We start from the raw sequence: 13177 nt of genomic DNA, 5'->3' as shown, positions 1-13177 counted from the left end.
TCAGCATACATGTAGAATTGTTAGTAAACCCAGGAAAAATAACCAGTTTTCATCATTGCCATTGAGTTATTAGATAACACTAATGAGTATTAAATAACAATAGTTTTCTTATCTGACCTCTCACTGTTCTTAGAATATAGAAGTGTGTTTGTTATATTACATACTGAAGTATATACCTCATTTCAATTTCATGGTTAGATTTTAGACACTGAAGAGATTTTATAGTATAGTATAGTATAGTATAGAAGACATTAACTTGTATCTTTTAAAAATAGATCTTCGTTTCCATTTTCTTCTCACTGGAACTGAAGTCTCAATTTACATTTGTTGCCTGCCAGATTTCTGGAAGAAAACAAGTATTTATTAGCTTCTTAAAATGTATGGAAGCACTGTGCTAGGCATTTTTAAGAAATTATTTCAGGCTGGGCTTGGTGGCTCACGCCTGTAATCCCAGAACTTTTGGAAGGCCGAGGCAGGTGGATCACGAGGTCAAGATATCGAGACCCTCCTGGCCAACATGGTGAAACCCCGCCTCTACTAAAAATACAAAAATTGGCTGGGCATGGTGATGCGTGCCTGTAGTCCCAGCTACTTGGGAGGCTGAGGCAGGAGACTTGCTTGAACTCGGGAAGTGGAGGTTTCAGTGGGCCGAGATCACACCACTGCACTTTAGCCTGGCAACAAAGCGAGACTCTGTCTAAAAAAAAAAAAAAAAATTATTTCTTTTTGAGAATCGTGTAAATACTGAAGAAGCAGCATAGTATACTGGTTAAGAGTATCACCTTTTTACTGAATTGCTTGGGCTCAAACCCCAGCTCTGCCAGTTAATAGTTGGGTGAGCCATCCAAAATTAAGATCTAGTTAAAAAAAAAAAAAAGCTGCTGGTGAACCTGAGTGAGTTCCTTAACTTCCTTGTACCTTAATTTCCTTATCTGTAAGATGGGATAGTAATAATAATAATACATAACTCATAGGGTTGTTATGAAACTAATTAATTACATTGGTAATTATGCATGATAGACATTTGATTGGTTCATTAAATACTTATTTTACTAACTGGACTTCAGAGTCTCTTTGATTCTAGATCTTTTAGCATCTTTATTTCAGAAAGTAGGAGCTTATAGACTAGTCCAGTGCTACTGAAAGGAAGCAGTACACACACAAGAATGGTGATCTAGTATGTGTATTGCTTCCTTCATTCATCGAGAAATCTTGCTTTAAAAAGTATTGGCTAAATTAAACAATATGATTAGTAATGAAGTTGATTTACATTCTGGTGCTTTTTTTTACATAATAAAAATTAGTAGCAAATAGTTTGCAGATCACCTGCTATGAGTAACATTGGTCTAATAAAAACAAACCCTTCTAGCTAAATCACCATCTTCACAAAACCAGTATGTGTAACCCCATTGTCTTTAAGTCAGATTACCTTGATGCCTTCTGTATTTTTTTTTATAATTACCTCATTATTTTTCCTACTGTGCATGCACCCTGGGTGATCTTCCAAGCCTATCGATTTTTGACAAATTCTGATTATTCTTTCTTATATCTCTTCTCCTTTTTTGTTTCTTGCTATTCTTGCTCTTGTTAATTTTTAATTGGTTATGGTTAGCTGCCTAATTGGCCTCTGCTTTCTATTTTCCTTTCCCAAACCTATCTTGGACACACCTGATAAAACCATTCTCTTGTTGCCATGCTAACTCCATTGAGAAATGGTGGTTCTCTAACGTGATTAAAATGTGTTGTGCTGTTTGATTTGCTTAAGTCCCTGAGAGAAAGATAAGTGGACGAGGTGAACAGTTGAATAATAGTGCTACTTGTAGAGCAAGATGTCCAAAGTCTACTTCTAGTCATATATTTTGTCAAATCAGAAACAGTGATAATAGATGGAAAGGGAATGAAGACAATTTTGAAAAGAAAGTGCAAATCTTAGAAAAATTTTTATGAAAGTTGGGAAAGAGCTTCTGTCCAACTACTCTTGCCAATATAGAGTTCTAACTTTTATGTTATTAATTTACCAAAAAGCTATACTGAACTTCTTCTGCCCAGTTGTATACAAAATAGCAAAATATTAGCCCCAGACCTTGACCGTTTTTATTCACACTTGCAAATCAACGTAATCCATTATTACAAGATCAGTTTTAGACTTCTGGTTAGTGTGGTAGTCTGAACTGCTATGGGAAATCATGCCTTCCACATATAGAAAGGCTGAAAACATCATTACAAGAATAGCTGAAGGGGAAAAACTACAGGTGCCATATACCATGAGGAAAAATAAATTCAGGGAATTGAAGGGATGTTAAAGCAAGGGGTTCATAGTAGCATAAAGACTGGATCTTGATTTTGATAGCATTTTCATGCCCTCACATTTAGTAGAGGCAGGATGGGCCAAGGCCATGGGCGGCTGGAACAAAGTACTTCACATAAAGCCTAGAGTCACAAAGGGCAGCTCGATGTCAAAGAAGAACTAGGAAAACTTAGCCTGCCATCAGTAGAAAGAACAAGAAATGTCAAGATCATGATTGGAAATGATATCTGTCACCCACAAAATATTGAAAGCCCAGCTTGCATCCCATCATGAGTATGTCCGGATTTAGCTGTCCTCAGATGATTATGTACTACAAGATCTCAAGCCAGAGAGTTAGTATTAAAATTATTTCTGAACCACTGAAACCAGCAGTTAGAGTGATGATACTTGACACTTTTCAATGTGAATGCTTCCCTAGCCAAGGGCACTCAGAACACCCAGGGAGAAATAAAACCAGCTGGAAATGAGCTTACAGAAAGCAATTAATAGCAACAGAAAGAAATATGCACCACAATAAGAGAAAGCCAACAGAACCAGCAGATAATTTGCATCCTGTGAACTTGGAGATGGCAGTCTTAATAGATTTGGCCACAAGTATGTTAAAAATATTCCTAGAGAGAAATCCTAAGACAAGAATAAACAATATGAAAAAGAACCAAATAGAACTCTAGAGATAAAAAAATACAGTGATTAAAATAAAGGTCAGAGGATAGATTAAGAAATAGGCCAGATACAAATGAGAAGAGACTCAATATTAACTTTTGGAGACCTAATTGTAGAGTGCAGAAAGATAAAGAAATGGAACCTCAGAAAGACAAGTTAGAGAAAATGATTTAAAGTGCATTGCCTTAGTTAAGATTAGCACAAAATGGGAACAGGCTTTGATTTTAGAGATTACCTGACTTGATATGTGGCAAATTAATGCGAAAATGCTTTGAAAAAAAAATCCCCAGAATAAACTGCACTTGTGAACTATTGAACATATCAAAGAAAAAGAAAATTACCAGAAGATAAATGTTATCCCGTGGCTGTTGCTGTTTAGTTGAAAAGATTTTAATTATAATACAACTGAAGAGTGAAGGCTAGGACAAAACATTATTTTGTTTATTTTTTCTATATTAAATTTAAGAAATTCTAATTTTACTCTCTGAGGTAACATTAGATGTAGTAATGTAATGATGTAGTGATGTAGTAACAGAAAGCTCTTTGGAAGAGAGAGAATTGTAATAGGTACCACTTTGTGATTGATAGTGTCATACTAAACTTAGTTTATTTTGTATTTTAGCCATTATATGTAATACCTTATGGATGTGAGTATGGAGGATGGGAATCTATTCTTTGGTGACATCCTTCTGTCTCAGTCTATCATTTCAGATTCTTCTTCATTTCATATTATCTTTTTTGTTTTCTTCATCTTCCTCCTTTTTTGTGTCTTTCGTTCCTCTTCATTTTGTTTTAAATGACTAGTATATGCTGACTATGACCCATATGCTGTGGCAGGCGTTTGTAATGATCATGGCAAGACATACGCATTATATGCCATCACTGTACACCGGCGCAACCTAAACAGTGAGGAGATGTGGAAAACCTATCGTCGTTATAGTGACTTCCATGACTTCCACATGAGAATCACTGAACAGGTAATGAAGTTTTAAAAACTTGTGTACTTCATGTTGTTTCTTGATTTGATTTTGATTATAAATCTGAGGATGGCCAGATATTGATACATTTAAAAAATAAGGTAAGAATTTTTGGTATAATCACCATAAATCTTAGAATTAATCTGAGCATTTAACAAATAAATCAAATGTTGAACACTTCATCAGTCCTAACCATTACGGACTAGTGACAAACTATCAAGGGTATACCTTGGAAAATTAAAGTGAATACATGTTTCTGATTTTAAAATTTGTTTGTGTGTGTTGTGCTTTTCAAAGTTTTTGGGGCTTACTTTGAAGTAGGAATGGGGATTGCTATAGGATATTTTGTGCTTTTGTTTTTGAAGGCATAGTTTAAACCTAGAAGTTACTTTAAATGGCAGTTTCATGCAGCAGTGTAACAGTGAAATGAATCCTTGATTCATTACTCAAATTATTTTGAATCACAACCTAAAATAAATTTAATATTAACCAAGTAATATTTTTAATTCTTTTAATTTTATTTTAAATTATTGTTTTATAGAAATAATTTAAAAGGACTCTTAAAGATAACAAATCTAAAGCAATTATTTCCCTGTCCTATTTTTTAATTAAATATTTTATTTTCTCAACTTAAAAAAAATTTTGATGAATTGGAATAAATTATCTATGAAATTTGTTTTAACTCTTAAAAAGTCTGACTCATTCAGGGCTTTTAGGTATACAACTGATATTAAACCAATAATAGTTAAAAGTGACATCTGATTGGGTGAGCTAAAGCTTTGAAATGACATTGTACTACTTTAGAAATCAGAAAATATCTTTTTCAACTTAATATAGTGGAAAATATATAGTTGGCACCATGATAATCTTACTAAAATATCTTGTGGATAGAGATTAATAGCTTTAAAGTGATGAAAAACAGGTTAATGTTGACTTCTGAAGCCTGTATTAAAAGGACTATTTTGAATTATATTAATAAGAAAATTAAATTAGTAACTTTAGACGTACCTGTTCTTCTGTTCTGGAGTCAAATATAACCTTTCTTCATGTTTAGCTTGACTTGTTTGCAGAGATGAAATAACTTTCTGCCCCACATTGAAGAAATAATTGCTTTACCTTTTTAAAATATTACCTGTTTGATATTGTTTTAAAAGCATATAGCTCATATATCTTTTATCCCCATCCTTACACTTTAACCAAATATGATAATTTAAAAAGTAATTTGAATTGGTAAGTTTTATTTATTTGCAAATGAATTTACTTGCAAATTAATGAGAGTATAGTTTAATATGAAATTTTTATTGTGTAAATAGTTGTAATTTTCTTTCTAGTTAAGAGGAATAATCATTCCCTGATTTAAATGTAGAACTAGACTAGAACTGTAGGCATTATGTTTACATATTGACAAATGTAAATGAAGAACATACTTTTTAAGAAAACTTTTTAAGAGGACAGTTCATACAGAAATTTCCCTTTTCAGTTCAGCACCAGAAATTACATGACATTGATACAGCACAATTTCTTTTTCAAACAGCTCATGCAAGTGAAATGGACGTGTTTTGACTTGGTGTTTCCTTTTTTGTGTTTGTGTGTGTGAGTGTGGGGGTGTGTGTGTGTGTTTCTTATAAAGTCACAGTAGTGAATATCTAAGTGTTTAGATTGTTCACAGAACTTAAGAGATTAAAAACTCTTCTTTTAAATGAAAATTAGGTTTTAGTAAAATATTAAGTATCTGTAAATAAGACTTAGGGTGTTTGCCTTTTAGCTCAGCCTTATCTATATTTTAAAAACTCAAATCCCTTATAAAATAATGGAAGAAAAATGTAATGACTTGTAATTCAGCAGTTGGTCACAGTACAGCCTGTTAACACGAACAAATGGTAACTGCATAGAGCTCTTAAAGTAAAATTGTTTTAAAACAAGTTTCATTTTGTTTATATCATTTCGTGATACAACGTTTTTTCCAAGACCAAGCTCGGTGCCTCACACCTATAATTCCAGCACTTTGGGAGGCTGAGGTGGGCAGATTGCTTGAGGTCAGGAGTTTGAGACCAGCCTGGGCAACATGACGAAACCTTCTCTCTACAAAAAATACAAAAAATTAGCTGGGCGTGGTGGTGCCTGCCTGTAGTCCCAGCTACTCAGGAGGCTGAGGTGGGAGGATCACTTGAGCCTGGGAGGTGGAGATTGCAGTGAGCTGAGATCCTACCACAGCACTCCAGTCTGGGTGACAGAGTGAGACCCTGTTCCATAAATAAATAAATGACAGAGTGAGACCCTGTTCCGTAAGTAAGTAAGTAAATAAATAAATGAAAATCCAAGCTAAATGTGTGAGCTATCATTTATTTTCTTTAAAGATTTTAATAATCTTATTTGTTGTTTTATGGAGACTTACAAGAATTAAAAGAAACTAATTAAAATGTTAAATGTCATGATTTTGGAAATGGCCTGAGCTGCTCATTCATTGATTTAACAAATATTTATTAAGCTTTTCCTATGTGTCTGGTACTTTTCTTGGTGCTAGCAACATATAAGGGAACAAGACAGACCAAGTCCTTGCCTCTAAGAGCTTATAGTGTAGTAGTTACTGTGCATTTCTGTTTTATTTGGTGAAATCTATATGGGTATAGATAAACTACTAATGATTTAAATGATAATATTAAGTATTCATTAAGATAACTGAGTAAAAATATGCACCATATTAAACAAATTTTGAATTACTTTAATACAAAATTTTAAGTCTGTTCTTTGAATTTTCCAGGAGTGTATTAGGAATCTAAACTTGGTGTGTTTAATGTAGAAAAGTAAGATCTTTGATTTTAGAATGTCTATGATTTATGTGTAGTATTTGAATTATTTGTAAACATTGAAATCCTCTGTTATAATTTATTTTTAGTTCTTTTTTGCTGAATTTCTAATTTCTTTTAAATGCCTTTAAAAATATTTTCATGAATTTTTGGCAGAGGGAATTATATTACTTTTCAGGGAATGGGCAATTGTTTTGTTCGTACTTTAAAATAATCTTTTAAATAGCAAGTTTATGATGAGTTAATACAGAGTATAAATTTTCACATTTTCTCCCTTGCTTTTATAGTTTGAGAAAAGTGTTAGTGATTTATGTTTCTGTTCCAGACAGACAACTTACAATGGAGTTTGATTTGGTAATTTAGGCTTTAAGAAAACAACTGTTACTACAGTTTTTTTTTCTTTTTATTAGTAAGGTTTAATATTTTAAAGTTTCTGAAATAAATTGTTGTTTTAATGGATACTGTCATATTTCCTTGGTATATTAGTTTGGTAGGGCTGCCCTAATAAAATACTGCCAACTGGGTGGCCCAAACAACAGAAATTTATTTTCTGACAGTTCCAGAGACTAGAAATCAAAGATCAACGTATTGACAAGTTTGGTTTGTCGTGAGGCCTTGCTTCTTGGCTTGTAGATGGCAGGGTTCTTGCCATGTCCCTACGTGGCCATTTCCCTGTGTGATGCATTCCTGTTGTCTCTTAGTGGGTCCAAATTTTCTTTTCTGATAGGCTACCAGTCAGGTTGGGTTGGGGCCCACCCTAAGGGGCTCATTTAAACTTAATCATCTCTTTAAGGGCTTTATCTCTGAATTCAGTCACAATCTGAGGCACTGAAGGTTAGGGCTTCAACATGAATTTGAGGAAATACAGTACAAGCACAGAAGACTTGGTAATGCCAGAAAAAATATGTATTTTCTAAAATTGAGTCAGTAGTTTAATGTAGATAGGTCATATTGCAGGAAATATCTTTTAGGACATCTTGAAAAAGTAAATTTGCTTCCAAAAAATTTTTTTTGACATGTGATATTCAGTGAGGATCCATTTCTAATACTTCTGTGAATCACCACATTTGAGAATATTGCTGTAGTATGATTTCTCTATAAATTACCTGTACCCATTTTTGGTTTTCCTCCCAATACTGGAGTAAAAGACTACTTTTGCCTTTCATGTGTAACATATAATGAACTTGTTCACATTTTAGCTCTAAGCAGCCATCAGATTTGTCCTTCTTTTAATAATGTATCAGAATCTTCCAGTTTGGGGATGGAAATTATCCTAATCCTTTTCATATCTCTTCTCTTTAATCTCTGCACCAAGAATTAGTTTTCTTTACAGAAATGTTCTTCTTTTGAACAAATAATTGTTTTAAAAAGTTTGTTTCACTTTAGGATATGTATCACATGGGAAAAGTGGTAAGGCCTGTTTGAATTTCGGTACTAGGCTGTTGGTCAGGTACAGTCACTAGTTAAATGACTTTGCTGTTAAACTATTTTAGCAGCTAGTATGGTTTAAAAAAATCTGTGTGTTTTAGCAAGGCATTACAGATTACGATGATGGACCTTTGAAGGTGCATCCAAATGTTAAGTCCATAAGTGCTAGACTTGTGGTATACACATTTACTTTGTGTTTGTGATTTTACAAAGATAAAGTATATGCTGACTGTTACTAATTTTTTTGGTTAGTGTAATCTATGACTTTATGTTTAATGTGGTTGATGGGGCAAAGGTATCAATATTTATTATAATTGTATATACACAGGGTTATAATATAACTACTATCTGTATTTTGAAAATTGTCATTTTATTTACTAGTACTTTATTCACAGGTCAAAGACTTATTAAGGAAAATATTTTTTAAAACCTTTTATTATAAAAATGTTGAACAATCTCAACGTTAGGGAGAATATGAAATGAAACCCCGCGTGGTCAAAATCCATCTTCATCATTTATGCAAATTTGTCATTCTTGATTTAAGATACTTTTTAAATAAATAATATTAGAATGTGTTTTGAGTATATTTGGACAATGTTTTTTATTTTCTGATTTTCACATAATATATTGCAAAATTATCTGTTGAAGATGGTTTTGTTGTTGTTGTTGTTGCTGTTTGAGATGGAGTTTCGCTCTTGTTGCCCAGACTGGAGTGCAATGGCGCACTTTCGTCACATCGTAACCTCTACCTTCTGGGTTCAAGCTATTCTCCTCCCTGAGCCTCCCAAGTAACTAGGATTACAGGCATGTGCACCACACCCAGCTAATTTTGTATTTTTAATAGAGACGGGGTTTCTCCTTGTTGGTCAGGCTGGTCTCAAACTCCCGACCTCAGGTGATCGCCTGCCTCAGCATCCCAAAGTGCTGGGATTACAGGCATGAGCCACCGCACCTGTCCTGAAGATGTTTTTAATATGTAGAGAAATCATCACTTGGGAAAACCTTTTGTCTTTATAAAAAGTGCTATTGAATGTATTTTGTCTTACAGTTTGAAAGTCTATCAAGCATATTGAAGCTTCCTGGAAAAAAGACTTTTAATAATATGGATAGAGATTTTTTAGAAAAGAGAAAAAAGGATCTAAATGCTTATTTGCAGGTAAGCTCATGCTTACTATAATCTACAGATTTTCCTTTAATATATAGCACACAGGTATAGAATGTTTTTCATTTAATATAGCACACAGAGTGTTTTTACTGTAATCGCAGGATAGCCACCACTTTTGTGCAGTATGTCGCATGTGACATGCAGTCTGCTTAGTAATTTGTAAACATTATTTCTGTGTGTATTGATTAACTTAGAAGTTTTTAGACACTCCATGTTAGGGATTTTGCTTGTTTGTGTTTAGATAAATGCACATGCCTGTCTTCTCCTGGCTCAAACATTTGAATTTTTTGTTTAAAGTGCTAAATGTCTGTATCATTTATTTACAAGATTCTTTAGAAAAACTACCTTTTCCCAAATCTTTTACCATAAATGTATCTTGTAGATGTTGCCGTATTGTATACTTCTTAGCTAATGAACTCATTATGTCAAAACTTGTTCCATTGAAGGGACCAAGCTAGAATGTTGTTACATTCCAGTTGTGAAAGCAATATTTTGTTTGGGGCTTCTGTATAACACTTCAGTGTTTCTGTTTGGATTATTTTATGTACTTTATTTCATACCATTTTTATTTAATGTTTTGTTTGTTTTGAGACAGGGTCTTGCTCTGTCACCCAGGCTGGAATGCAGTGGTGCCATAATAGCTCACTGCAACTTTGAACTCCTGGGCTCAAGGGATCCTCCTGCCTCAGCCTGCTAAGTAGCTAGGACTACAGGTGCATGCCACTGTGCCTGGCTAATTTTTTTAATTTTTTGGTGTAGATGGAGTCTTACTTTGTTGCCCAGGCTGGTCTTGTATTCCTGGCTTGAGCAATTTTCCCACCTCAGTCTCCAAAAGTGCTGGGATTACAGGCATGAGCCACCTTGCCCAGCTTATTTAATGTTAACTCTAAAATTACTATGCAAATAACGTAACAGTTTTCTAACGTGGATCTTCTTAGTATAAGCTATAAGATCTGAAAAAAAATAGTAAATATATTCGGACAACTTTCATATTAGTACACTTAAAGTCAAAATAGCTGATGTGAAGAATATATATACCTAACTGTTTATTGTCATAAAATTATTGGTGACTTTATCTTAACTGTATAATTGGGTTTTTAAAAATATAAATTGATATTTTTTACTATATATTCTTAAAATGTATGAGCTAAAGTTATAAACAATAGTTAATTTCGAGAATCCTGTCAGTTTAAGATAATCTCTTTTTTTTTTTTCCTGTTAGTTACTGTTAGCTCCTGAAATGATGAAGGCATCCCCAGCTTTAGCTCACTATGTGTATGATTTCCTTGAGAACAAAGCCTATAGTAAAGGAAAAGGGGATTTTGCTCGCAAGGTAAGTAAGCAGACCACTGCACTGGGTTTCTTTTTAGGTCTATTTTCTTACTTTGTAATAAAAGAAAATAAATTTAGATTTGTATGTGTGTTTTAAAACTAGAAAATTGTATTAAGTTCTCCTCAGCATGTTTATCACTATAGATAGGAATATCTACATATAAACTCCTGTCTTGACATGTTGATTATAATTCAACAGATGCTTGAAAGGAAGAAAAAAAAATTTTTAAATGGTAGATTAAGAAAAGTTTGCCTGAGACAAGTCACAAGCTTTTTGTTATCTTTAGAAGGAAATGTTTCGTTCTGAGAGAGAATGTCATTTGCTTGGAATAATGATAAAAATATTAAATAGGATATGTTCTGAAAGTATTTTTGCCTCTTGAGTAAGATCTTTATCATATAAAATATTTTAAATACTTTAAAATAGGATTTAAGATTTATACTTGGAATAAAATCGTAAGGTAAGACAGTAAATAAGTGCTTAAATTAGGTAGGATAGCTTAGTGGGTAAGAACACAAGGTTTGAAATCAGGCAGTCTTTTGGTTGAAATTCCTGCTCTGCTATTTACTAGCTGTGACTTTGAGCATGTTACTGAACCTTTGGTACTTCAGTTTACTCAAGAAATTAAGATTTAAATTTCATTAGAGCGTTATGTGAATCATGCAATATTCTGTTTATTACAGTGCCTGGAAAATAATAAAGCTCTGAATAAATGTTTGCCCTTAGTAATAGTAACAATAGGAGCAGGAGCAGCAGTGGGGGAAGCTGGTATTGTTTATACCACTCTGTATTTTATCACTTTTTATAAGTCTGAAATTATTTCAAAATGAAAATGTAAAAAGAATAAGGACTTTCTCACTATTTGTCATCCCCCTAAAAAGACCAACTTTTTAGAAAAGATTAAGGAATTAATACAAAATAAGTAAAAATTAGCAATTATAGGAAGTTCGGGCCAAGCATGGTGGCTCATTCCTGTAATCCCAGCTCTTTGGGAGGCTGAGGCGGGTGGATTGCTTGGGCCTAGGAGTTCAAGACTAACCCTGGTAACATAGCAAGACCCTGTCTCTACAAAAAATAAAAAATACTAGCTGGGCATGTTGGTGCACACCTATAGTCCCAGATACTCAAGTGGCTGAGGTGGGAGGATCGCTTGAGCCTAAGAGGCCAAGGCTTCAGCGAACCATGGTCATGCCACTGCACTCCAGCCTGTGTGACAAAGCAAGAACCTGTCTCAAGAAAAAAACAAAGAAAGAGTGCATATGATTACTTTAGGATTTTTTATTGTATAGTTCGGTGCAAAAGTAATTGCGGTTTTTGGACATTAAAAAAATGGCAACCAACCTAATAACATTTCTAAATTAGTGTTTTATTTTAATAATAAGTTCCAGGGTGTGGACCTTACAATGGAGGGGAAAAATATATGTTGCTTGTCTGTGTATTTCCTGATTGAAGTGATTGAGTTCAATTCCAACTTTGAACAGTTTTATTGTCACTGGAGATGCATTTTAGTCTTCCATGTGTTTTATGTTTATATATCTTTTCTCTAAAGATTGTATCCATTTTAAGATAAACTGATAAATTGATAACAGCTTTTGGAGATAAAAGAAATATTAAAATACATTTTTTTTAAACCAAACAACAATAGCACATGTGTATGTCCCAACAGTTATATACCACTTTTTTTTTTTCATTTTTTATTTTTTATACTTTAAGTACTTGTATACATGTGCAGAATGTGCAGGTTTGTTGCATAGGTATACATGTGCCATGGTGGTTTGCTGCACCCATCAATCTGTCGTCTACATTAGGTATTTCTCCTAATGCTATCCTTCCCCTAGTCTCCAACCCCCTGATAGTCCCTGGTGTGTGATGTTCCCCTCCCTGTGTCCATGTGTGAGAACATGCAGTGTTTGGTTTTCTGTTCTTGTATTAGTTTCCTGAGAATGATGGTTTCTGGCTTTATTCATGTCCCTGTAAAGGACATGAACTCATCGTTTTATATGGTTGCATAGTATTCCATGGTGTATTTGTGCCACATTTTCTTTATCCAGTCTATCATCGATGGCCTTTTGGGTTGGTACCAAGTCTTTGCTCTTTTGAACAGTGTTGCAGTCAACATACGTGTGCACGTGTCTTTACAGTAGAATGATTTATCATCTTTTGGGTATGTACTCAGTAATGAGATTACTGGGTCAAATGGTATTTCTGGTTCTAGATCCGTGAGGAATCGCCACACTGTCTTCCACAATGGTTGAACTAATTTACACTCCCACCAGTGGTGTAAAAGTGTTCCTATTTCTCCACATCCTCTCCAACATCTGTTGTTTCCTGACTTTTTAATGATTGCCATTCCAATTTGCATGAGATGGTATCTCCTTGTAGTTTGATGTGCATTTCTCTAATGACCAGTGATGGTGAGCTTTTTTTCATGTTTGTTGACTGCATAAATGTCTTCTTTTGAGAAGTGTCTGCTCATATCCTTCACCTACTTTTTGA

General features: G+C 33.9%; 1 protein-coding gene across 8 annotated transcripts in view; it reads left to right on the top strand.

Annotated features, from left to right (window-relative positions):
- The window catches only part of SNX13 (sorting nexin 13), a 149353-nt gene that overhangs the window by 114440 nt on the left and 21736 nt on the right, over positions 1 to 13177 (top strand). For 6 of the 8 annotated variants that reach the window (XR_004433321.1, XM_033194936.1, XM_033194935.1 and 3 more), the window contains 3 exons: positions 3776 to 3948; positions 9232 to 9339; positions 10571 to 10681. Coding sequence is in view for 7 of the 8 variants with exons in the window: in XM_033194936.1 (XP_033050827.1) it covers positions 3776 to 3948; positions 9232 to 9339; positions 10571 to 10681 (392 nt within the window). In the remaining variant the exon portion in view is untranslated. The remainder of the gene's footprint in view (positions 1 to 3775; positions 3949 to 9231; positions 9340 to 10570; positions 10682 to 13177) is intronic. The other 2 variants (XM_033194940.1, XM_033194934.1) reach the window with 1 other exon arrangement.

Source organism: Trachypithecus francoisi, unplaced genomic scaffold (assembly GCF_009764315.1).
Source record: "Trachypithecus francoisi isolate TF-2019V2 unplaced genomic scaffold, Tfra_2.0 Lachesis_group4, whole genome shotgun sequence".
In the NCBI taxonomy this organism is placed as follows: Eukaryota; Metazoa; Chordata; class Mammalia; order Primates; family Cercopithecidae; genus Trachypithecus; species Trachypithecus francoisi.
The sequence above is the reverse complement of the archived record's forward strand: the minus strand, read 5'-3'. Positions and strand labels throughout refer to the sequence as shown.